This window comes from Halichoerus grypus, chromosome 1, assembly GCF_964656455.1.
Source record: "Halichoerus grypus chromosome 1, mHalGry1.hap1.1, whole genome shotgun sequence".
In the NCBI taxonomy this organism is placed as follows: Eukaryota; Metazoa; Chordata; class Mammalia; order Carnivora; family Phocidae; genus Halichoerus; species Halichoerus grypus.
In genome coordinates, this window is record NC_135712.1 from 34,412,113 (window position 1) to 34,433,767 (window position 21,655).

Consider the following 21,655-nt stretch of genomic DNA (forward strand, 5'->3'; position numbering starts at 1 on the left):
TCTAACATTGCATGTTATATTTGAATAGAAAAAAATTTAAAAAAATAAAACATTTTTAAAGGAAAGCTACACATTAAGGATAGCATATTATTAAGTAGATATATTTCAAAGAAAAGCATTATTGTTTATTTACTTATAAAATGTAATTATATCCAACCTCTTGCCAAAAAGATCAGAAGTCACTAGAGAAAGGAAATACACAGTGAAACTAATAAAAATCAAGCCAACAATAATAGTCATTGCAACTCTGTAACAGAACTCTAAACCTGGTTTTAATATTCCAGTAAAGAAAAAAAATGAAATCATTAGTTGCATCTGTAATATATTAGGCTACCTACCCATTCCATGGTGATGATAGAGCATGGATGTAACACCATCAAAACGAAATCCATCAAAGCCATATTCTTCTAACCACCATCTTATGTTTGACAGAAGGAATCTTAAAACTTCCCAGCTAAAACGTTAGAAAAAATATACTTAAACGCATTGTTTATAGTGGTTTCTTTGATTGTTATACATTGTTTGCTAAGAGTATTAATTATAATTATAAATATCGTAGGGATCATGATGCTCAATGAAATATACAAAAACCAGAAAACTATTATTTATCACATTTGTTTGATGAAATTCATTCTAAGAGATTATTAAATTTCTTTGGTTGCAAAATCACTTAATATCTAAGAAAAACTGAGAAAAAGTACGTAAATTGGGTCCAAAGTGCAGGGACTCTCTTATTCAATGCTGTGTCCTCAGCAATCATACAATGATTACTACATAGTATTGCTTACAGCAACAGCAATGAAAAAATCTGTTACTGATCTCTAAATTTTCATTAAGATTTTTCATGCAACATAACCATAGTTACATAGCTCCTCCTTTTAGAAAATATAATTTCATTATCATTAGAAAAACTACCTCCCATGTTTGCTTAAAATATTTCCTCATTCTACAATTTCAAACATACATTTAGAATAAAAAATTTTAAAAAGAGACTTAAAGTCAACCACATGATAACCAATATTACATTTACTAGACTATTGCATTTTGTGAGGGTAAAGGAAAAGAAACCTAATTACTAAAACACACATGAGTAATAAAGTAACAAGTTTTACAAGTTAAAGAGTCCTACATCCATAAAAACAGAATGAAAACAAAGAACTGTTATAACTCAATTAAAAACGCCACACGAAACAAGCCTATTTCGGACAATTGACAAGAAGGCATCGTCAGTTAGTATTTTCTTTAGCCATACAGTTATGGTTGAGTTCTCTATCTTATTATAACTCTGGTTTTAAGACTTTAATACCTCATTTAGTTTAATGACAAAGCAGTTATAGTGAACACAAATCTTTAACCCAGTTAAAATTTATGTATTTTTTTTTAAACCTTCCATATATTCAAGAACAATCTGATATAAGTGGATATTAAGCCATCACAATCAACTTCAGAAGAGTAAATCCAAACTTTGGGGAAAGATGAGTTGTTAGTAATTAACTGCTTTAAATAAGTTACTTTTTGAGTTTTGCAAATTTACTGAAATTAAAAAAAAAAAAATGAAAAAACAGAAATACAAGCAATCCAGTAGTTCTGTAAAGGTAGTGAGGAGGTTTTAGATTCTAGTTCCAAGCCATGATGAAGGTAGAATTTGCTAATGTTTCTATGAATGCATATTCATTTGGGGGTTAAGGAAAAAAAAACCTGTTTAACAAAAAGAAATTAATAAAAACAAAGAGGTATTCCACAACCAAACATAATCAAAATTACTCTATTTTGTATAGGACTTTCTAATATCGATACATTTTTCGAGGTTTCATTTAAATTAAAAAGCTCATTTTTTTTTTTTTAAAGATTTTATTTATTTATTTATTTGAGAGAGAGAGTGAGAGAGAGAAAGAGCACAAGAGGGGGGAGCGGGAGAGGGAGAAGCAGACTCCCTGCTGAGCAGGGAGCCCGATGCGGGACTCGATCCCGGGACTCCAGGATCATGACCTGAGCCGAAGGCAGTTGCTTAACCAACTGAGCCACCCAGGCGCCCCAAAAGCTCATTTTTTTTAGAGCCATTTTGGTTCACAGCAAAATAGAACAGAAGCATGTCTATACTTTTTTAACAAAGTCGCTATAGGAGTACTCCAGAAAGAAGACATGAAGAAACTTCCCTATCAATAATCCTTTGTAAACAATATTTTGAAAAGGACATACTTTTCTCATTTGGCTATTCAACTGGTAATGTACATTTTACTTCTGAAAGGTAAATGGAAAGATATTTTTAGTCAAAAATACCCCAGAGTAGGAACAAAACCTATTTAAATACTATATATGTTGGGTTGATATATGAAGATATGAGTATGTAAGAGATTACAAAAGGTCTCTGGGCCTAATGTGCCGTGCACCACTGTTTTGTTTACCTTGCAGAGTACTTCCAATTCTCACTTTGAATGCCTACAGATAGAACATGGACCTCCTAAACTCTTCGCAGTCCCTGCCACTGCACATTTTCTAATACCAGCCTTATACTCCTTTATACCACCAGCTTGGGCTTGTGGAGAGTTGCTATCAACTTCTAATACAAATATTACGGACTGAATGTTTCCTACGCAGACTACACACAGGTTTAAATGTAAGAACTGTGTCCTAATTTCTACAAAGATAAAAGAAAAAAAAGAGCCAATGATAGTGCAATCCAATAAAAACAAAAAAGGGGGATGATGTGAATTTAATAACTGAAAAGAAAGCATTGCACAATATCATTTAGTTGATGATTATGGGCAGCATTATTAATGGCCTAGTCATTCCTATTACTACAATATTTAATCTGTTCTCTTCTTGACCAAAAAAGGTATAACACATTAAAAGAAAAAGACATATTTAGCTGTGACTATATGAGTAGACAGATTCCTGGCATGGATAAACAGGAAAGGAATTCCCTGTGATAATCTGAAAAGAAACAACAATGACAATGGAGCATCTAAATTAAAAAAATCTAATGGGTTAAGAAAATAATAAATTCTATATGTTAGAGTTTGAAATGCTCTTAACTTGAAACAATGTCTAAACAACATCAACAATCCTGGGGGGGACAAAATCACCACAAGATTAAACTGACAGGAATAAATCAAACTTGTAGAGCTTTCAAAATAATTTATTTTATAATGTTTTATAAATCATGGATGAAGCATAAACTAGATGTGTTATCTGTAGAGACAGAAAAGAGATATACAAAATTTTATAGGAGACCAAACTATCTAGAACAAAAACAGTAAAGAAATAAAATATAGAAAGTTACATTTTTCATAACAAAATCTCAGGAAACACATTCAAGGAAAAAAAAATCAGACCTAAAATTTTAAAGTTGGCAGCAGCAAATGAAAAGCAAAAGTTAAAAATATTCATTCTCTGGTTATATACATTTCCTAAAACTTGGCTATTAAGAGGAGTTAAGTAACAACAACAATAACAACAATTAGACTTGTAAGAGTAATTTTTTTTAAAGATTTTATTTATTTATTTGACAGAGACACAGCAAGAGAGGGAACACAAGCAGAGGGGGGAGTGGGAGAGGGAGAAGCAGGCTTCTTGCAGAGCAGGGAGCCCGATGCGGGGCTCGATCCCAGGACCCTGGGACCACGACCCGAACTGAAGGCAGACGCTTAACAACTATTATAGGGGCACCTGGATGGCTCAGTCGTTAAGCGTCTGTCAAATAAAATCTTTAAAAAAAAAAAAGTAATATTTTATAAATAGCTTTTATTAAGAAAAAATGATCTATTTGTGCAGGAAATAGGGGGAAAATAGACTCATAAATATGTTCTCAATATCTCTGTGATCCCAATTTTGTGTCTCTTATCATCTTACATGATAAATCTAGATGGACTAATTCACTCTTGGTAAACTCAGCATCCTGATGAAACTAACTTTAGAACACAGATTGTATAAAATCAGAACTTTAGAGTTCTAACAAGACAGAGAACCAGGAAGACTGAGATCTGAGTCTATAAAATGACCAGACCCTCCAGGGACACGAACCAGAACCCAAAGCTGAAAAATAGTAGGTCATAGAGTGTTTATATTGTCATTGGAATGAAGATGTAGCTCCCCGCCCCCTTTTCTTCTTACACTAGGTAAACATCCAACTGCATATAGACAGTTTATTTAAGTATTATATAAATATTATTTACCCCAGATCACTGAACTTAAATTATAAGAGGAAAGCTATGCCAGGGGTCCACCAGAACCTCCAGGTTCAGTGATTCACTAATAGGACAGACAGGATTCAACATATAGTTGTGATCATGGGTATGATTTATTATAGCAAAAGGATAAAAAGCAAAATAAACAAAAGAAAAAGCACATGGATGGAGCAAAGTTCAGGAGTCTAGACACAAGCTTCCAAGAGTCCTCTCCTGACGGAGTCGCACTTAATCCTTCCAACGACAAACTGTCACGACACCTGTGAAATGTCTACCAGGGAAACTCATTAGAAACGCAGTTCCTAGTGATTTCATTGGAGGCTGGGGACTGGGTGTCCTCTGCCTTGACACATATCAAAACCTAGATTCCCAGAAGGAAACTGGGTGTTCAGTGTAAGATATATGGCCTGTAGGAAGTGTTTAGGTGCAGTGAGAAACTGTTTTCAGTCCCGGGAATGGTGAGAACCCTCTCTAAACCCACGTCCCCAACGGCTAGGTAGGGGCCAATCTTGCAAGCAGGCATTTCTAAGAATAGCGGTCATAATTGTGCTGTACTAACTCTTTCTGCAGGAAGCACAGCCCAACATTTATTATACAATTATCAAATACTTAACTATAGGTTATTGGAAAAAACTACTTCTTTGTGTGTGTGTGTGTGTGTTAGGTATATTTATTTATTTAATTTGTATTGTTATGTTAGTCACCATACATTACATCATTAGTTTTTGATGTAGTGTTCCATGATTCATTGTTTGTGCATAACACCCAGTGCTCCATGCAGAACGTGCCCTCCTCAATACCCATCACCAGGCTAACCCATCCTCCCACCCCCCTCCCCTCTAGAACCCTCAGTTTGTTTTTCAGAGTCCATCGTCTCTCATGGTTCATCTCCCCCTCCGATTTCCCCCCCTTCATTCTTACCCTCCTGCTATCTTCTTTTTTTTTTTCTTAACATATAATGCATTATTTGTTTCAGAGGTACAGGTCTGTGATTCAACAGTCTTACACAATTCACAGCACTCACCATAGCACATACCCTCCCCAATGTCTATCACCCAGCCACCCCATCCCTCCCACCCCCCACCACTCCAGCAACCCTCAGTTTGTTTCCTGAGATTAAGAATTCCTCATATCAGTGAGGTCATATGATACATGTCTTTCTCTGATTGACTTATTTTGCTCAGCATAACACCCTCCAGTTCCATTCACGTCGTTGCAAATGGCAAGATCTCATTCCTTTTGATGGCTGCATAATATTCCATTGTATATATAGACCACATCTTCTTTATCCATTCATCTGTCAATGGACATCTTGGCTCTTTCCACAGTTTGGCTATTGTGGACATTGCTGCTATAAACATTGAAAAACTACTCCTAAAGTAATTTTCCCTCAGAGGTACTCAGATTTCAAAACCAAGTGGAAGAATCTAAATACACGTTAAAAATCTAAATGTGGGGGCACCTGGGTGGCTCAGTCAGTTAAGCCTCCGACTCTTAGTTTTGCTTGGGTCATGGTCTCAGGGTCATGGAACTGAGCCCCTGTCAGCTCTGCACTTAGCGGGGAATCTGCTTGAGATTCTCTCTCCCTCCCTCCCTGCCCCTCACTCTTGCTCTCTCACTCTCTAAAATAAATAAATAATCTTTAAAAATCTGAATATGTAAGGAGTCCAGGTTGAGGCATTCTGCTCTACATGCTACCTTCCACCATCAAACAAACAATGAAATCATTAAGCCTGTACATGAATGAACTAGTTCACTGAATCTAAGATTTCCCTTTTAAAGAGAATACATCAGAACAAGCTTAAAGAACAGGTACCAGTGGAAACACAGATTTTTGAAAGATGCCTATTACTATTTCTACTATCATAATTTTCGAGTCCTGTACCTGTAAAGTCCATTTTTCCTTCTTTTTTTGGGGGGGGGCTGAGAAGAAGGGTTATGATGTATTCCAAATTATGACGGAATGAGAAATATTACTCAACACGCCCTTTAGTAATAAATAAACTGAATCATCTCAACTGTCTGGTTTGCCTTGATCAAAGCGTGAAAATGGCAAAGGGTACAATAAAAAAGGCAATTTACTTTTTCTACCTTAAAATGTCATCAGACAGCCCATCACACAGTTGATATATCCCGTTGATTAGAGTCCCATAAAAATATAAAGCAGAATTTAGGAGCAGTTTTACTCTGGTGAGTTCCAGCGGACAAGGTGGGACTTTTATTTTAAGATTTCTCCATTGACACAAGGGTTTTAAAGCCTATTCTTAAAAACCAAAGGGCAGCCTAGTTTCCAAACAACTGGAAGAGTTAGATGCTAAATTTTAGAAGGAGATGCCAAAATAATATACATTTTGGGGGCCAGGATGAATGTGTATGAGAAGTAACCTATTTTAGTTATTAGCTTTATATCTTAAACTAATTAACATGTTAGTTGTTAGAAACTAATACTACGTGATCTATATTGCCAAGTTAACTGATTAGATTACTCATATTTTTTTATTAAGCAAAACAAAATTGCTACAATCCAGAAAAAGATAATAAAATGCAGCTGACTTTCAAACAGGTGTCTGATATAAAAACTGAATATATGGCTGAATAATATATACACTTAAGAATTTCTGGCAATCAAAATAATCAGGATTCTAATTGGTTTAGTGTCTGAAATATCCAACCTGTAATCAAGTAATGAAGCTTTATTAAGGACATTTTGTTACACAGATAATTCCAGTATTAAGGTTTCTAGAAAATATCCCTAAAATCAAAAACTGTTGATTGTCTCACATTCTGCCAGTGAATTTTATAATGAAATAAAACAGTCAAATTTTCTTGGTGAACAAGTATAATCGGATATAACAACATTTATTAGATGAAATTACATTTTATAATTTAAACCTATTTGCCAAAATGTTGTTTTTAATTGTGGTCCCGAATATCTTCTGGGACATTCAAAATAAGCAACTTTGTCCCCTGGATGTTATTAAAACTATTAGTACTGTATAATTAACAGGAAACATTATTAAAGAGACATTAAATATAAAAATCTAAAGAGAATTATAAATTTTTCTTAGTTATTCCACAATCTTTGAAGCTGAATGGCTATCAAATAGTACATCCTCACACCATGAAACAAAACTCCATGCTTTGATCTGGGTATTTCAACTCAGGCAGTAGGTCGACCTTGAGAAAATACTTTAAGACTTTTTCTTTTATGAAGAAGGTATGGCAAGTCAAATAAAAGGATGGAATCCTAAATTATGATAAAAATAACATTTGAGAAGGATACTCTATTGAATCTACTGCCACTGAAAAACAGGTAATACCTATTTACTCCATTTTTAAAAATTAAAAAAAAACACCTTTTCTATCAATTTAAATTTAATTAAATTAACCACTAAAGAAAAAATGCTGTATTTCTGCTTGTACTTTGTCAACAGAAATTATACTCTGTCAGTCAATAGGAAATGATTGAGAAATTGGATCAATATAATCTAATGATCATATCTGATACTAGAGAGTAGTGTCATTGATCATAAAATGTATCTGGGTTTTCAGACGCTGAGAATTATACTGAGGTTATTATATATATTAATTTCAAATAAAGTTAGGTAGCAATTAGCACAAAATGCTGGTGAGACAGATTGTTAATTCAACTACTAAGAATCTGTAATAATATAAATTTCAGAACATAAATGATTATTATAAAATATGATTTTGAAGTTTTCTTTTCAATATCACATTATTTTCTGGATTTCAACCCACACAACTTTATTTTATATAAATTATTATGTTGTTTAATTCCATTATATCCACTCAGCCCTGGTTATCTACATTCATTATTATAATAAAACATTTTCTTTCCCTGAAGGCCTAAATTGTACTTAGCTTATTAAATATTGTATAAAAATTACCTCTATTTGTAGTATCTGTAAGTCCAATCAGGTATTCTCTAGGAAATAAGTATGAAAAGATAGCATATTGTACCTTTATATGCTAAATCCTTCCAATTATACTTTTGCTTAAAAAAAAATACTTGAGAAATTTTCAAGTCTCTTTTTCCTCTAATTTGATCGATTTCTTAACAAGCATGGTCGCCTGCTCAAGATTAGGAAAAGGCATACTTGAAGGGGTGTGTGTTTGTACCTGTGTGTGTGTGTGTGTGTGTGTGTGTGTGTGTGTGTGTGTGTTTGTTTGGGGAGTAGTAAGAGACCAGAGGGACCATCAATGAGAGCAAAAGTGAAAGTTTTCAGTCTGATATAAAAGAAAGAGACAAACATAAATCAAATAATAACCCACTCTGATAATGATTACCCTGGGTATTTAAGAAATTAATACATCATTTATTTTTAAATCGGTTCTTATTTCTTTGCTTCCTGAAAAAAACTGTTACCAAAAGTGAATTTTCAAAGCATTAATGCTTATAAAATACCCTACTAACGTTTGGAGAGAACTTAGATCTTTTTCAAAGTAGAGGACCCAAAAAGTTGAGCAGGCCAAGGTGCAGAAAGTAGAAAGCCAAACTATATCACCCTTTCTGGTGAAACACAGGTGAGGTATTCTGTGAAATTATTACACATCTCATCTGAACAAAACATTGTTTTTCTCCAGAATAAACCACTGTAAATTAACTAATTATACTTAAATATATATAGACATGGGCACCTAGATACACACATATCCATGTCTTTCAAACAAGGTTAAAAATCCTCCCTTACTTATAGAATGAAGCTAATTACTGCTCCAGATCAAAACAAGTGACAGTGATTTGAATGTATATCGATATATATCATTGACAAATACTAAACCAAAATTGGTCATCAGCTTTTAAAAGCTTATTTTTTTTTACGATTTTATTTATTTATTTGAGAGAGAGAGAAAGAGAGTGCACAAGCAGGAGGGAGGGGCAGAGGGAGAAGCAGACTCCCTGCTGCACAGGGAGCCTGAAATGGGACTGGATCCCAGGGTCCTGGGATCATGACCTAAGCCGAAGACAGACAGTTAACCAACTGAGCCACCCAGGTGCCCTAAGAGCTTATTTTAATAGAAAAGTTTGGAAACATTAACTATTCATATGCTTCTTCTTTTTCATTTTTTCCCTTCTAATTGATTTATTTCTAGTAAATTAACTGTGATATTTAAGTAAGCTATTATAATACTTGTATTATAGAAAAATACATTCCTGAACTTGATAATTTCCTATCATTTTATTAAAATTTATTAGATATAACATGTTTATTTACTTTTATTTATCCAGTTTCGTTTCAAAAGATGATTTGAGGCAACTTATAGATCAATATATCTGAACAGCATCAAAAATAAATGAGAAAAATACAGGTGAAGGAGAATAAAGATCTTTCAGATATACAAGCATAAAGCATCTAGTAATCAGTTTTCTTTTCCAGTCCAAAATAATTATGATTTCACAGACTATAGTGACTACAAGAAGATTTTCCTTGACTATCACCCCCAAATAATGAATATTTTAGGGCAACATCTGAGGCTTACACAGTTTATATAAAGATATTTAAATATAGGTATTTAGAACCCCAAGGAAGTTGTTTTCAATATGCAATAAGGCACTCTGTAACCAAAAACAGATTAAGTATTCCAGAGAGAAGGTGAACTGGGAAATATCAGTTACACAGGGATAGAGGTAAGGCAGGGTGCAAAAAGAGAGGGACCTAGTTCCTCAGGAAGTGGTGTGCATGCATGCACATGTGCATGTATGTGTGTGTGTTCTGGCGTGGGAAACCCAAGGGAAACAGTATGTAGCTAGTTATTAGTAATATTTAAATTTCAACCATCACTTCTTCAACAGTCTTCAATTTTGCCCTGAACTTGCTAAATTGTATATAGCTCTCTAATGTATATCTGCACACATTCCTACAAAGCGACAGCTTTTGGAAGGTGGGCTGGAGTAGAAGAGAAAGGGGAAATGTAAATATTAAATAGGAAATAAAAAGGAATTCCAAGTCCCTGAGTGTCTACTGGCTTCCAGACTCCACATATTATATACAGTCTCACTTTAGTGAGGCTATGATATCAAGTATGATTTACGGTTGAGGAAACTGAAATTTAAAAAAGTTAAATAAAATGCTCAGGGTCACCCAGGTAATAGTTTCAGATGAAACTCAATCTTTTGAGTCCAAAACTACAATTCTTTTTTTTTTTTTTTTAAGATTTTATTTATTTACTTGAGAGAGAGAGCACAAGTGGGGATAGGGGCAGAGGGAGAGGGAGAAGCAGACTCCCTGCTGAGCAAGGAGCCCGATGCTCCATCCCAGAACCCCAAGATCATGACCTGAGCTGAAGGCAGACACTTAACCAACTGAGCCACCCAGGCGCCCCCAAAAACATAATTCTTAAGTATAATTTTATACTGCCACATTTGGCATGACCATGAATATATTAATTCTTGTTTTTGGCAATTTCCTTGGTACATCATTTTTTTTAACACTAAGTAAGTCCCACATATCCATTGCTCTTATATGTAGTCAAATTAATTGTATGAACTTGAACAAGGTATTTAACCACTCCAGGCCTCAGTTTTCTTTACTGTAAGATGGAAGAAAATTTCAGCACTCTCCTGAAGGGGATTAAATGAGATAATGGAATAATCGCATTATTAGCAGTTTGATATACAATAAGGAATCGACTAAGGAGAACTATTAGATAATTAACAGATTTTAAATGTGTATTTGTTTAAATAATAGGTTAAGTATAAATTAGAATAAGCCAATGTGTTCTAGTACTATATTTTTTATATTGAAAATAAATCTTCATAAAGGTAAGCATGTTTTGGCTAATATCAAAACAAAACAAGCCTTATTTTTTTAACTCAGCATTTTTTTTTTCTGAAGTAGTACAGTATTTACTTATTGATGCATTCAACATTTCTTTCTTTCTTTTTTAAAGATTTTATTTATTTATTTAATTGACAGAGAGAGAGAGAGACAGCGAGAGAGGGAACACAAGCAGGGGGAGTGGGAGAGGGAGAAGCAGACTTCCCACGGAGCAGGGAGCCCGATGCGGGGCTCGATCCCAGGACCCTGGGATCATGACCTGAGCCGAAGGCAGTCGCTTAACCGACTGAGCCACCCAGGCGCCCCAACATTTATTTCTTGAGTACCGACTTTGTGCCAGGCACAATGCTAGGTGCTGGGGATACAGTAATGAATACAAAATACACAATACCCATTTTCATGGCATTTGAGGCCTAATGGGAGAGACAGACATTTTATAAATAATACCATAAATACATTTAATTATAATAGTGATTAATAATCTTGAAGATTCTATAGGATAAATTAGACAATATATCACCCACCCAAATTTGTAAGAAATAAATTAAGTTCAGAAAAGCTGCCAATCCATGTCTGACAGACATAGCAGGAATACGCTATCATTACTTACTATCAGTTTTCTAGTGTAGCATTTAATATAGGGCCTCCTTTAAAAATTGATTCTAATGTGTGGTCAACACAATCAGATTTTGTAGAAAGGTATCAAATTAGCCATCAAATAAACAGGTGAGGATAAGAAAAAAATAAGATGAATATTTGTATGTGATCACTTTGTGACTGACCTCCCCACATAAAGATCGATTATTCTTCCCTGTTTTTAATCATGTTTTCTCCAGGATGTTTCCCTTTAAAGAGAATTACCTTTGGAATAGTATGCTTTCTAGCAACATACGTCTCTGGGAAATCCCCACTATATGTCATGACCTCTTTACCTATCAAATCTCATTCCAACATTAACTCTAAAGCACTAAACAACGACAAAAAAAACAAACTAAACTAATACATACTACTTAAGAAATCCCATTTTCAGAGTCAATGAAATAGGAAACGGAAAGTAAGAACATCAAACTCTACTTCACTAGAATAAATGCAACTTAAACTATGATTATGATATTTTGGACACCTACAAAAGTGGCTCTGTAATTAGTAAACTGTAGGCTTTTAACAAGATATTTTCACGAAGAAAACAAATTAGGAAATTATTTAGTTGGAACACTCAAAAGATTATCCTCTTTCTTTTCTCCCCACAGTTTACAATCCTTGTTTAGGGAAGTTTTACAACATGTTTACCACTATGAAGAGTAAAGTTATTAAATTATTCACTAATCATACTTCCTTATCAATGCAAGTATTTATTATAAATTTTAATACACATAGGCATTTTGCAAATATATACCCCAATTAAGAAAAAATAGTATGTCCAGCCTCTAGTTAGAGTAAGTTCAGAGTGGCCGGTATATACATATAGCCTACACTGGAATCAGAATGCTTATGATTAAATATTGAAAATTTCCCCAAATGTTATATAAATCTCTGGTGACAACAACAAAAGGAAGAAACCACAAAAACATCAGTATCCTTAAGGAATCATCAGTTTCTTTTTGTTTGTTCCCATTATAAATTTTGCATTTGCACATTGCTGCCTAGATTTTCAAAGGATTCTGCAATGATTAATTTAACAATCTACCCATATTGCTGTAATATAGCCAAGGACTTTCACCTATATATAATTTATAATATCCATACCAAGGACAGATTAGTGGGCAAAATAAAACTTCCAACATCCATGTTATTAATGCAGAAATGGGCAAGTGTCACTAAAATACTACAACTTAAAAACAGACTTCTCAAACTTGGATGCTTGGTACCTCCAAAGATATACATAAAGATCCATCATCTTAAGAGTCAATTTGACCTGATTAATTTGGAAGTAAACAAAATGAATTTTTAAAAATTCTAATAATTACAAATATATATATTTTAATTTTTTTTAGATTTTATTTATTTATTTATTTGACACAGAGAGAGAGAGAGAGTACAAGCAGGGAGAATAGCAAAGGGAGATGAAGCAGACTCTCTGCTGACCAGGGAGCCCTATGTGGGGCTTGATCCTGGCACCCAGGATCATGACCCGAGCTGATGGCAGAGGCTTAACCGAGTGAACAACCCAGGTGCCCCTACAAATATATACTGAATCCTTACTAAATGCCAGGCCTTAAGCTAAATGCTTTGCATGAAGTGTTCCCACATGGAATACCCACAACATTCAGAGGTATGCAGCATAACTGGGGTTAGTAAATTTTTTTTAAGGGCCAGATATAAACATTTTAGGCCTTGTGGGCTACATATGGTCTCAGTCTATGTTGTAATAACGCAGCTCTGCTGGATGAGAGGGGTCATAGGCAATACGTAAAGGAACGGGCATGCCTGCATTTCAATAAAACTTTGTTTACAAAAACAGGCAACAGATTTGGATAGATGTGGCCCACAGACCACAGTCTGCCTCCTTCTGCAATTAAAAGTCACATTTTACCAGTGTCAGTATGTAACGTACCCATATCCACACAGCTAACGGGTGATGAAGTAAGAATTTAAACTCAGGTCTCTTTCACTGCAGACTCAAAGCAGCTGTACCACTATGGGTATCTGTCTCTTGACAGCAATTTAAGAAGCTATTTAAGAGTAAAATAAACACAAATATATTCTAGAGTAAAAGGCAAAGTGACATGTTTGTAAAAGATAAAACAACGGAGAAGAAGAAACTTCACATTTGCAATGGATGCAGACCCTGGGATAAAAACTTGTGCTCTTCAGAATATCAGGATATCTGGTGAAAGCTCTGAGAATTTAGCCTGTGCTTACAAAATGAGCTTTTTAAAAAAAGTCACAAAATTATTTTAAAGTTTTATGATATGTTTTAAGATTCCTTTTCCTATATAATGACACAGGATGAACTACTAAAACCACCCACTTGGAAATATATATATATGTATATAGGTATATGATATATATATATATATATGATATATATATGATATATATATATATGATATATATATATGATACTATAATTTATGATATATAGTTACAGTTATGGTATTAAAGTTATTGTTATTAATGCCCAGGCCCTTTGCAAATGTGCAGTGTGATGCCAGGTAGAGAATAATGACACGCAGTTGGGCAAAAATCCTGCCCTTCCAGAGCGACACTACCCTAATGAATCAAGTCCCATCTCATCTGGAATAAAATCCAGTCTGTAGAGCTGGTTACAAGGTCCAATGTGACTTGCCTTCAGTCTAATACCATGACTTTCTACCCCCACCCCCCCAAGCCCCGGCTACAGAAGCCTTCTTTCTGTTCCTCAAGCACAATCATGCTCCTCTCAATCACAGGGACTTCATACCTTTGCCTGGAATTCATTTATGATTAGTTTTGCATTGGCCCCTCAAGTTCCTTAGAACTAAATCTGCTACTTTTACCAAAATTAATTCTTGTTGCTAAAAGTCACTAAATTGGATAGTTGTTGAGTATCAGCATGTCATTACAACCACCAGTGGTTTTTCTGGATCAGTGGTCAACGTTCCCATACCAAACCATTTATTTCCACCAAGAAGGAATCTGCAACCTGTGCCCTATGGTTTTCTCCTCTATAATCCCTGGTTATGAGCTATCCCACATAACATTACTTTTGCCTAATATGGAAGTAAAATAAGGGCAGGCACTCTGTAGTTAAATCTATTGTGCTTCCTCCACTGAATATTGTTCTTGAGAGAAATTTTATGTAAGAAATACAAATTCTGAATGTTACTCTCTGATTAAATCAGGCATTTAGGAAAGCTCTTTATTTGGGCTACAGCATCTTTTTCCCTTTCAGAAAAGCCCTCCCAACCTACATTTTGAATACCTTTTTCGACATCATGCACTGAAAGTCATTGAATAGCTTTCTGATATTTTCTTTTTCATTGGCATATAGAACTGTCACTGTGAACAGTTCCCACTACATTACTCAATAACCCCCCAAACAATAAGCAGTATGAGATAACTGGCAGTCATGATATATTTTGTTAACTCCTGAGGGTGATTTCCTTTCCCCTTGGCTGTTGGCAGTTTGTATGCTGGGGAAACAAAGAAAGCACAGAAAACTACCCTAAGTTTACTAAGGATCTCTAATGGAGCAAATGCTTTATCCATTTAATTATATTTAATTTTCTCATTACATTTATAGTAGGGATTATTATACCCTAATTACAGATGAGGAAACTAAAAGAAGAGATGTTAGTGGTTTTTCCAAAATCATCTGGGCAGATAGGTGGAAGACTGGGACACTGGTCCATGTCCGACTATCCCCCTTCCAAAACAATGCTCAAAGACAAAACCATAATGTCAGATTTTATTCTCAGACACAGGAAAATATGCCAATGATTACAACCCACAGGTTTCCCTGTCTCCAAATTATTCTGTAATTTTGCTTTCTAGGTTTTTTGTTTTGTTTTTATTTTTTGCTTTCTCTTGTCATTTTGCTTGTTATTGATTACCAGTAAAGTTAATAACATTTTAGGTCTATTACAGGAAGTTCATGGAGTTTACCACAATGTGCCACTTCACTAGCCATTTCGACTTGCCTTTTCTAGAGCCCTCTTGCTCACTAATGCTTTCTTCTAACTTACTAATTATCGCCACGATGTATTCCATTGTTGATATTGTTGGTTGTTAATGGTCAAACCTACTTTAGAAATAATTATGAGAGTAGTTTAATACAGATGTCAGAAATCTAAACAAAAATTTCTCACAACAGAGCCTCAAATAGCTCAAATTTGGCACTCCGACTTGTCACTAGCATAAAAATGTGATTCAAATTCATTCATAGCCAGTTGCATGAGGGACAAATGAGGCAAAAAGAGGAAAAAAAAAACAGGATGTACAAAATAAATAAAGATATAAATGTTAACAGAGGATGAAAAAGGCATGTAGGCAAATGGAAAGGTCAAGAAAATATGGCCTTACACAGAACTTAGTATTGCTCTGAAGTGGAAATTCTTATAATAATTTTCTGGGGTTTTCTTCCAACTATCATGATATCCCATGTTACATATCTACCCCACTGGCTCAAAATTCGCCTTCTCTATCACTAGGGCAACAGCACTATTTAAGCCAGCAAAAGCTAGTCTGAACATGATGTTTCCACATCTCTCCATCACCATCCAGGGATACAATTCTTTGACCTTTGTTTGATACAGCAAGTTAATCAAAGAATAATTTGAAAGATGCTTTGCTTTATAGATACTTGTTAGTCTTTGGCAATGGTTTATTTTATGAAAAGTGGGTCTCTTTTAAAGATGAAATAGAGGAATATCTAGTTGAAGACAAATACATTTTTATGAGTAAAATATTTGTCGTGTTTATAAGATAAAAGGCCTACATTCGTTTCTCCTAATTCATAACACTTCATAAGGAAAGGCTTCTTTGAAGGTTTATGATCTTATTAAAACAAGAAAGAAAAACCGATTTTGATAAATTAGAGGTGTAATATATATTTCTAATGTGGCTTTTAAGCGACAGAAGCTTGAAAGTGGCCCAGCCACCTCTGAAAGGCTATTCTCACAATGGCTGGCTGAAGCAAAAATACAAGAGCTCTCTGAACCTCCAAGGCTTGTTGATAACACCTGTGATTGCAGGTGGCTCCACTTGAAAAGAAACGTACCACTTTCCTCTCCAGTGGTGACCACTGTGTTCCACAGTGGGTCAGAGGTGACCAGGGTGCTTTCAAGGTCAGTTTTATATTCTGAAGAACTGGACTCTGAGTACAGACAAGTTTCCAGTTTAGCCTTTTGAAAACATAAACGTGGTCTGCTGTTCCTCTCTTAACATATTCCATTCATTCACTAAGTATAGCAGGAGATTTCATCTAGTGACCTTATGGAATTCAATTCAAATTAAATGATTGGTTTTAAGATTTTGACTAGATATACACTGAAGTGTTTTGTTTTTTTTTAAAGTAATCTTTACAATATTCTCCATGGAAATTAAATGAGGTTAAAAAACAAAACACTGTCACTAAAGAGTGATTTTTCCCATTACCTTGCTTACAAATTATTCAGAAATCTAGAAGAGAGAACAGCACCAATTCTTAATACACAATTAACATTTTGACACAATTACAGTTTTGAAGTATAAAATGAGTAGTAAACAACAAAGATATATTGCATTCCTACATGGGGCAATGGCAAGACATTCTGACTAAAATGTAATATGATATAGTCAGAACTCATCGGGTATATGACATTTAGTTCAGAATTCCACATTTAAGAGGGACATATACAGATTTACATTTGCTAAATAAGTAAGAATTCAAAACCCTGTAATGCAACAGGAAAAACAACTGGGGGTGGGGAGATGGAAATCCATGCATTGGAAATAGAAAGAGCCCCACAGTATAATATTCAAAGACACACTAAGTAGAAAAGTGACTGGATCTGTTTCATGAACTTCCATGGGTTACAAACTGGTAGCCAGATTTTTAACCCAATATAACAAAACATTTTCTAATTGAGAGACCTGTCCAAATATGGACTGGGCTACCTCCTGAGATAAGTTTCACACTATTGAAGACATGTAAGGGCAAACAGAATCAGGGCTACTGAACAAAGGACTAAAGATTAAACTATGAGACAGAGGCCTCTTCAAAATCTGGTGTCTATGAATTTTCTGCTATGAGAATTCTCTACAATGAGACAGTTCCCAGGCTGATAAAGAGAGCCTCTCAGAGTAAAACAAATACAAGTATATAATGAATAACATTAGCTAGCAGCAGAAATAAATGTAACTAAGACATAGTTTATAAATCCCCCCCTTTTTTTGATGGGGAGTTAGGGAATACCCAAATATAATCAAGGTGACAAGTGTGAACTGTCAAAACCAGGATGTAGTGAAACATGTGAGAAAAATCTCAAGAAAATTAATGTATTGAGGAAAGAGCAATGATCTGCATTATGCCTCGTAAAAACAAACACTGTTACTAATCTTACTAATATGCATTAGTCACTACTAATCCAGCAGTGGTGGGAACAAAGGAAAACTAGTTACACAGAACTTAGTATTGCTCAAACTTTCCAGTTATATAGAAGTAGTAGCACTTGATAGACAAGGATGGTTCACAAGAAATTTATTTTACTGAGATTACCTACCCTTTAAGACCATGTAACTATTATACTGTTAATTCTATGCTCATTTAAAAATCCTTAAAATCACTTATTTGGATTCAAAAACTCTTTGGAACAAAACAAAGGTAACTTGCTTATTGAACACAAGGGTTCCAATAACTTTTTAAGGCATATACTCTCATCTACTATTACTAGATCAGCAATTTTTTTATACCTTTCTCTTACGAGTTCAGTGTGTTTCCTCTATAGCCCATTCTAATCTAGGGGGGAAAATCTGAACTTTAAAGTTGACGATCAGCTTTGATCCACAATGATTTTAATTGGCATTGATGTTCTAAGACTGCATGCACACCAGATATCCTGATTTCACTAAGTTTAACCACAAGTTACTTTTAAAAAATCTATTTGAAAAGTTATTACCTATGTCAATATGTTTTTGAAAATGAAGACTACTATCAAGTCCCTATGAGAGGTAATAGTTAAAAAAGTATTAACATTTTCATATATTTTCTCCCAGCTACTTTGTTCCTTTTGCAAAGAGGCTTTTAATTTTTGTCAAGTTTTATTTAAATTCCAGGTAGTTGGGCGCCTGGGTGGCTCAGTTGGTTAAGCAACTGCCTTCGGCTCAGGTCATGATCCTGGAGTCCCGGGATCGAGTCCCGCATCGGGCTCCCTGCTCAGCAGGGAGTCTGCTTCTCCCTCTCCCGCTCCCCCCTCTTGTGCTCTCTCTCTCTCAAATAAATAAATAAAATCTTTAAAAATAAATAAATAAATAAATAAATAAATTCCAGGTAGTTAACATATAAGGCTTTTAAATTTTCTAATTAAACTTTTGATTTTGAGATCTAGATTATCATACAGTTATAAGAGATAATACAGAGAGGTCCTGCGTAAACTTTACCTGGTTTCCCCAAATGGTAACATTTGGAAAGCTATGGTAAAATATCACAGCCAAGGTAGAGTCAAGATACAGAACAATTACGTCACTAGAAGTGGCCCTCTGATGCCCTTTTATGGTCACACCATTTTCCTCCTGCCTTCCCATGACTATCCTTGAACCCCGGCAAGCACTAATTTATTCTCCATTTCTTTATTTTGTCACTACAAGAATGACATATAAATGGAATCAAATGGCATGTATGTGCCCTTTGGGGATAGTTTCTTCTCCACTTAGCATAATCCTCTGGAAATTAATCCAAATTGCTGTATATACCATGCAGTGTTCCTTTTTATTGCTAAATAGTATTCCATGGCATGGATATACAACAATTTGTTTAACCATTCATCCACTGAAGCATACCTGGGTTGTTTCTGGGTACTGGGCATTATGAAAAAGCTGCTAGGAACACTGAGATAGATGTATTTGTGTGGGGGAAAAAAAAAGTTTTAATTTCTTTGGGATAAATATCCCGAAGTACCATTGTTGGGTTGTATGGTAGTTGCATATTTAGTTTTACAACTACCACACTCTTTCACAGAGTGATTGTAATATGTCACATTCCACCCCAAGAATGACCATCTCCCAGCATGCTCACCAGCATTGGTGTCATCACTGTTTTTGCCTTAGCCATTTGGATAGGTATGTGGTGATATCTCATTGTAGTTTTAGTGGCTAATGATATTGAATGCATTCTCATCTGTTTACTAATATATATATATATATATATACCATTCATGTCCTCTATTTTCTGCTTTTTGTTTGTTTTGTGGGGGCTTTTTGTTTGTTTTACTGTGGAATTTTGAGACATCTTTATACATTCTAGATTTGAGCTCTTTGTTGGGCATATGGTTTGCAAACATTTTCTGCCACTCTGTAGCTTTTCTTTTCATCATCTTAACCAGGTCTTTATATTATAATTTTGATGACAATTTATCAATTTTTCCTTGTATCGATTATGCTTGTGGTATCAAGTTTAAGACCTCTTTGACTACTCCTACATTCTGAAGTTTTTCTCTTATTTTTTTGTTTGTTTCCCTAAATATTGTCCTTCCCTAAATATTGTCCAGTTTTACATTTTACATGTTAGTTCATGATCTATTTTGAATTAACTTTTATATAAAGTGTAAAATTTAGGTAGAAGCTAATTTTTTGCCCATTGATGTCCAATTGCTCCAGCACCATTTGTTGAAAAGTCTATCCTTACCCCACTGAAGTGCTTTTGTAATTTTGTCAAAGATTAGATGGGCATATTAGTACAGGTCAATTTCTGGGTTCTCTGTTCTGTTCCTTCAATCTGTGTCTATCCCTCCAATGATACCACACAGTCTTGATTACTATAACTATATCACAAGTCTTAAAATTGGGAAGACTGATTCCTCCCATTTTATTACTCTTTTACAGATTGTTTTAGAATAGCTAAAACCTTTTAGCTTTTTATATAATTTTAGAATGATCTTCTGCCTTTTTATATAATTTTAGAATGATCTTTATACCTATAAAAAATCTCGATGAGATTTTGATAGGAATTGTCTTAAACTGTTTTTTATTTGGGAAGAAATGACATCTTTGCTATGTTGAATCTTCTAATCTATGATCACAGTATGCACTTCCATTTTCCATCTTTTTATTCCATTCACTGGTGTTTTATAGTTTTCAGCGTATAGTCCTGTATATATTTTATTAGATTTGTACCTAAATATTTCTTTTATGAGAGAAAAGAGATGGAAAACAGGAGGGAGAAAGAAAGAGAAGGAAAGATAAAGGAAGGGGGGTAGGAAAGAAGGGAGAGCAATTATAAATGGCATCATATATTTAAATTTTAATTATCATATATTCATTACTAGTGTATAGAAGCAACTGATTTTTGTATACTTTTCTTGCATCTTGCAACCTTGCTAAACTTCTCAGATTTTGGAGGATTTTTGTTTGTTTGTATTCCTTGAGATTTTCTACATATCATCTGTAAATAGGTACAATTTTATTTCTTGTATTCTAATCCATCTTCTCTTCCATTCCTTTCCCTTCCCTTTCCTCTCTTTTTTTCAATGGTTAGGTCTTCCAACACTATGTTACATAGAATGGTGAGAGCAGACTCAGTGACCATGCTAGAGCATTTTAAAATGTATTGACAAATTGTTTTCCAAAAGGATTGTAGAAAAGTATATACCATGAAAAGTAGTGCACAGAAGTTATCCCTACTCCTAGAGAGAGGGTGGACTAGTTCATTTCAGAAGATCCCTACAACTCCATAGTCCATGAATTCAAGTGATACCACTGAGGATCATTTATCATATTAATTTTTAAACATGACTATATTAGTCTAGGTTCTCTAGAGAAACAGAATCAATAGGATATATGTGGACATATATGAGGATAATTATTATAGGAATTGGCTCATGCAGTTGTGGAGGCAGAGAAGTCCCACAATCCGCCTTCCGCCAGCTGGAGAACCAGGAAAGCCAATGATATAATTCAGTTCCAGGGGAGATGATGGTGTAACTCCCAGTCCCAAGCTAAAGGTCTGAGAACCATGGGGCTACTGCTATGATTCCCAGAGTCCAAAGGCCC

General features: G+C 34.7%; 1 protein-coding gene across 7 annotated transcripts in view; it reads right to left on the reverse strand.

The window, feature by feature from the left end:
• The window catches only part of GBE1 (1,4-alpha-glucan branching enzyme 1), a 278,711-nt gene that overhangs the window by 92,288 nt on the left and 164,768 nt on the right, over positions 1-21,655 (reverse strand). For all 7 annotated transcript variants that reach the window (XR_013442827.1, XR_013442829.1, XR_013442854.1 and 4 more), the window contains exon 8: positions 339-454. Coding sequence is in view for 1 of the 7 variants with exons in the window: in XM_078059397.1 (XP_077915523.1) it covers positions 339-454 (116 nt within the window). In the remaining 6 variants the exon portion in view is untranslated. The remainder of the gene's footprint in view (positions 1-338; positions 455-21,655) is intronic.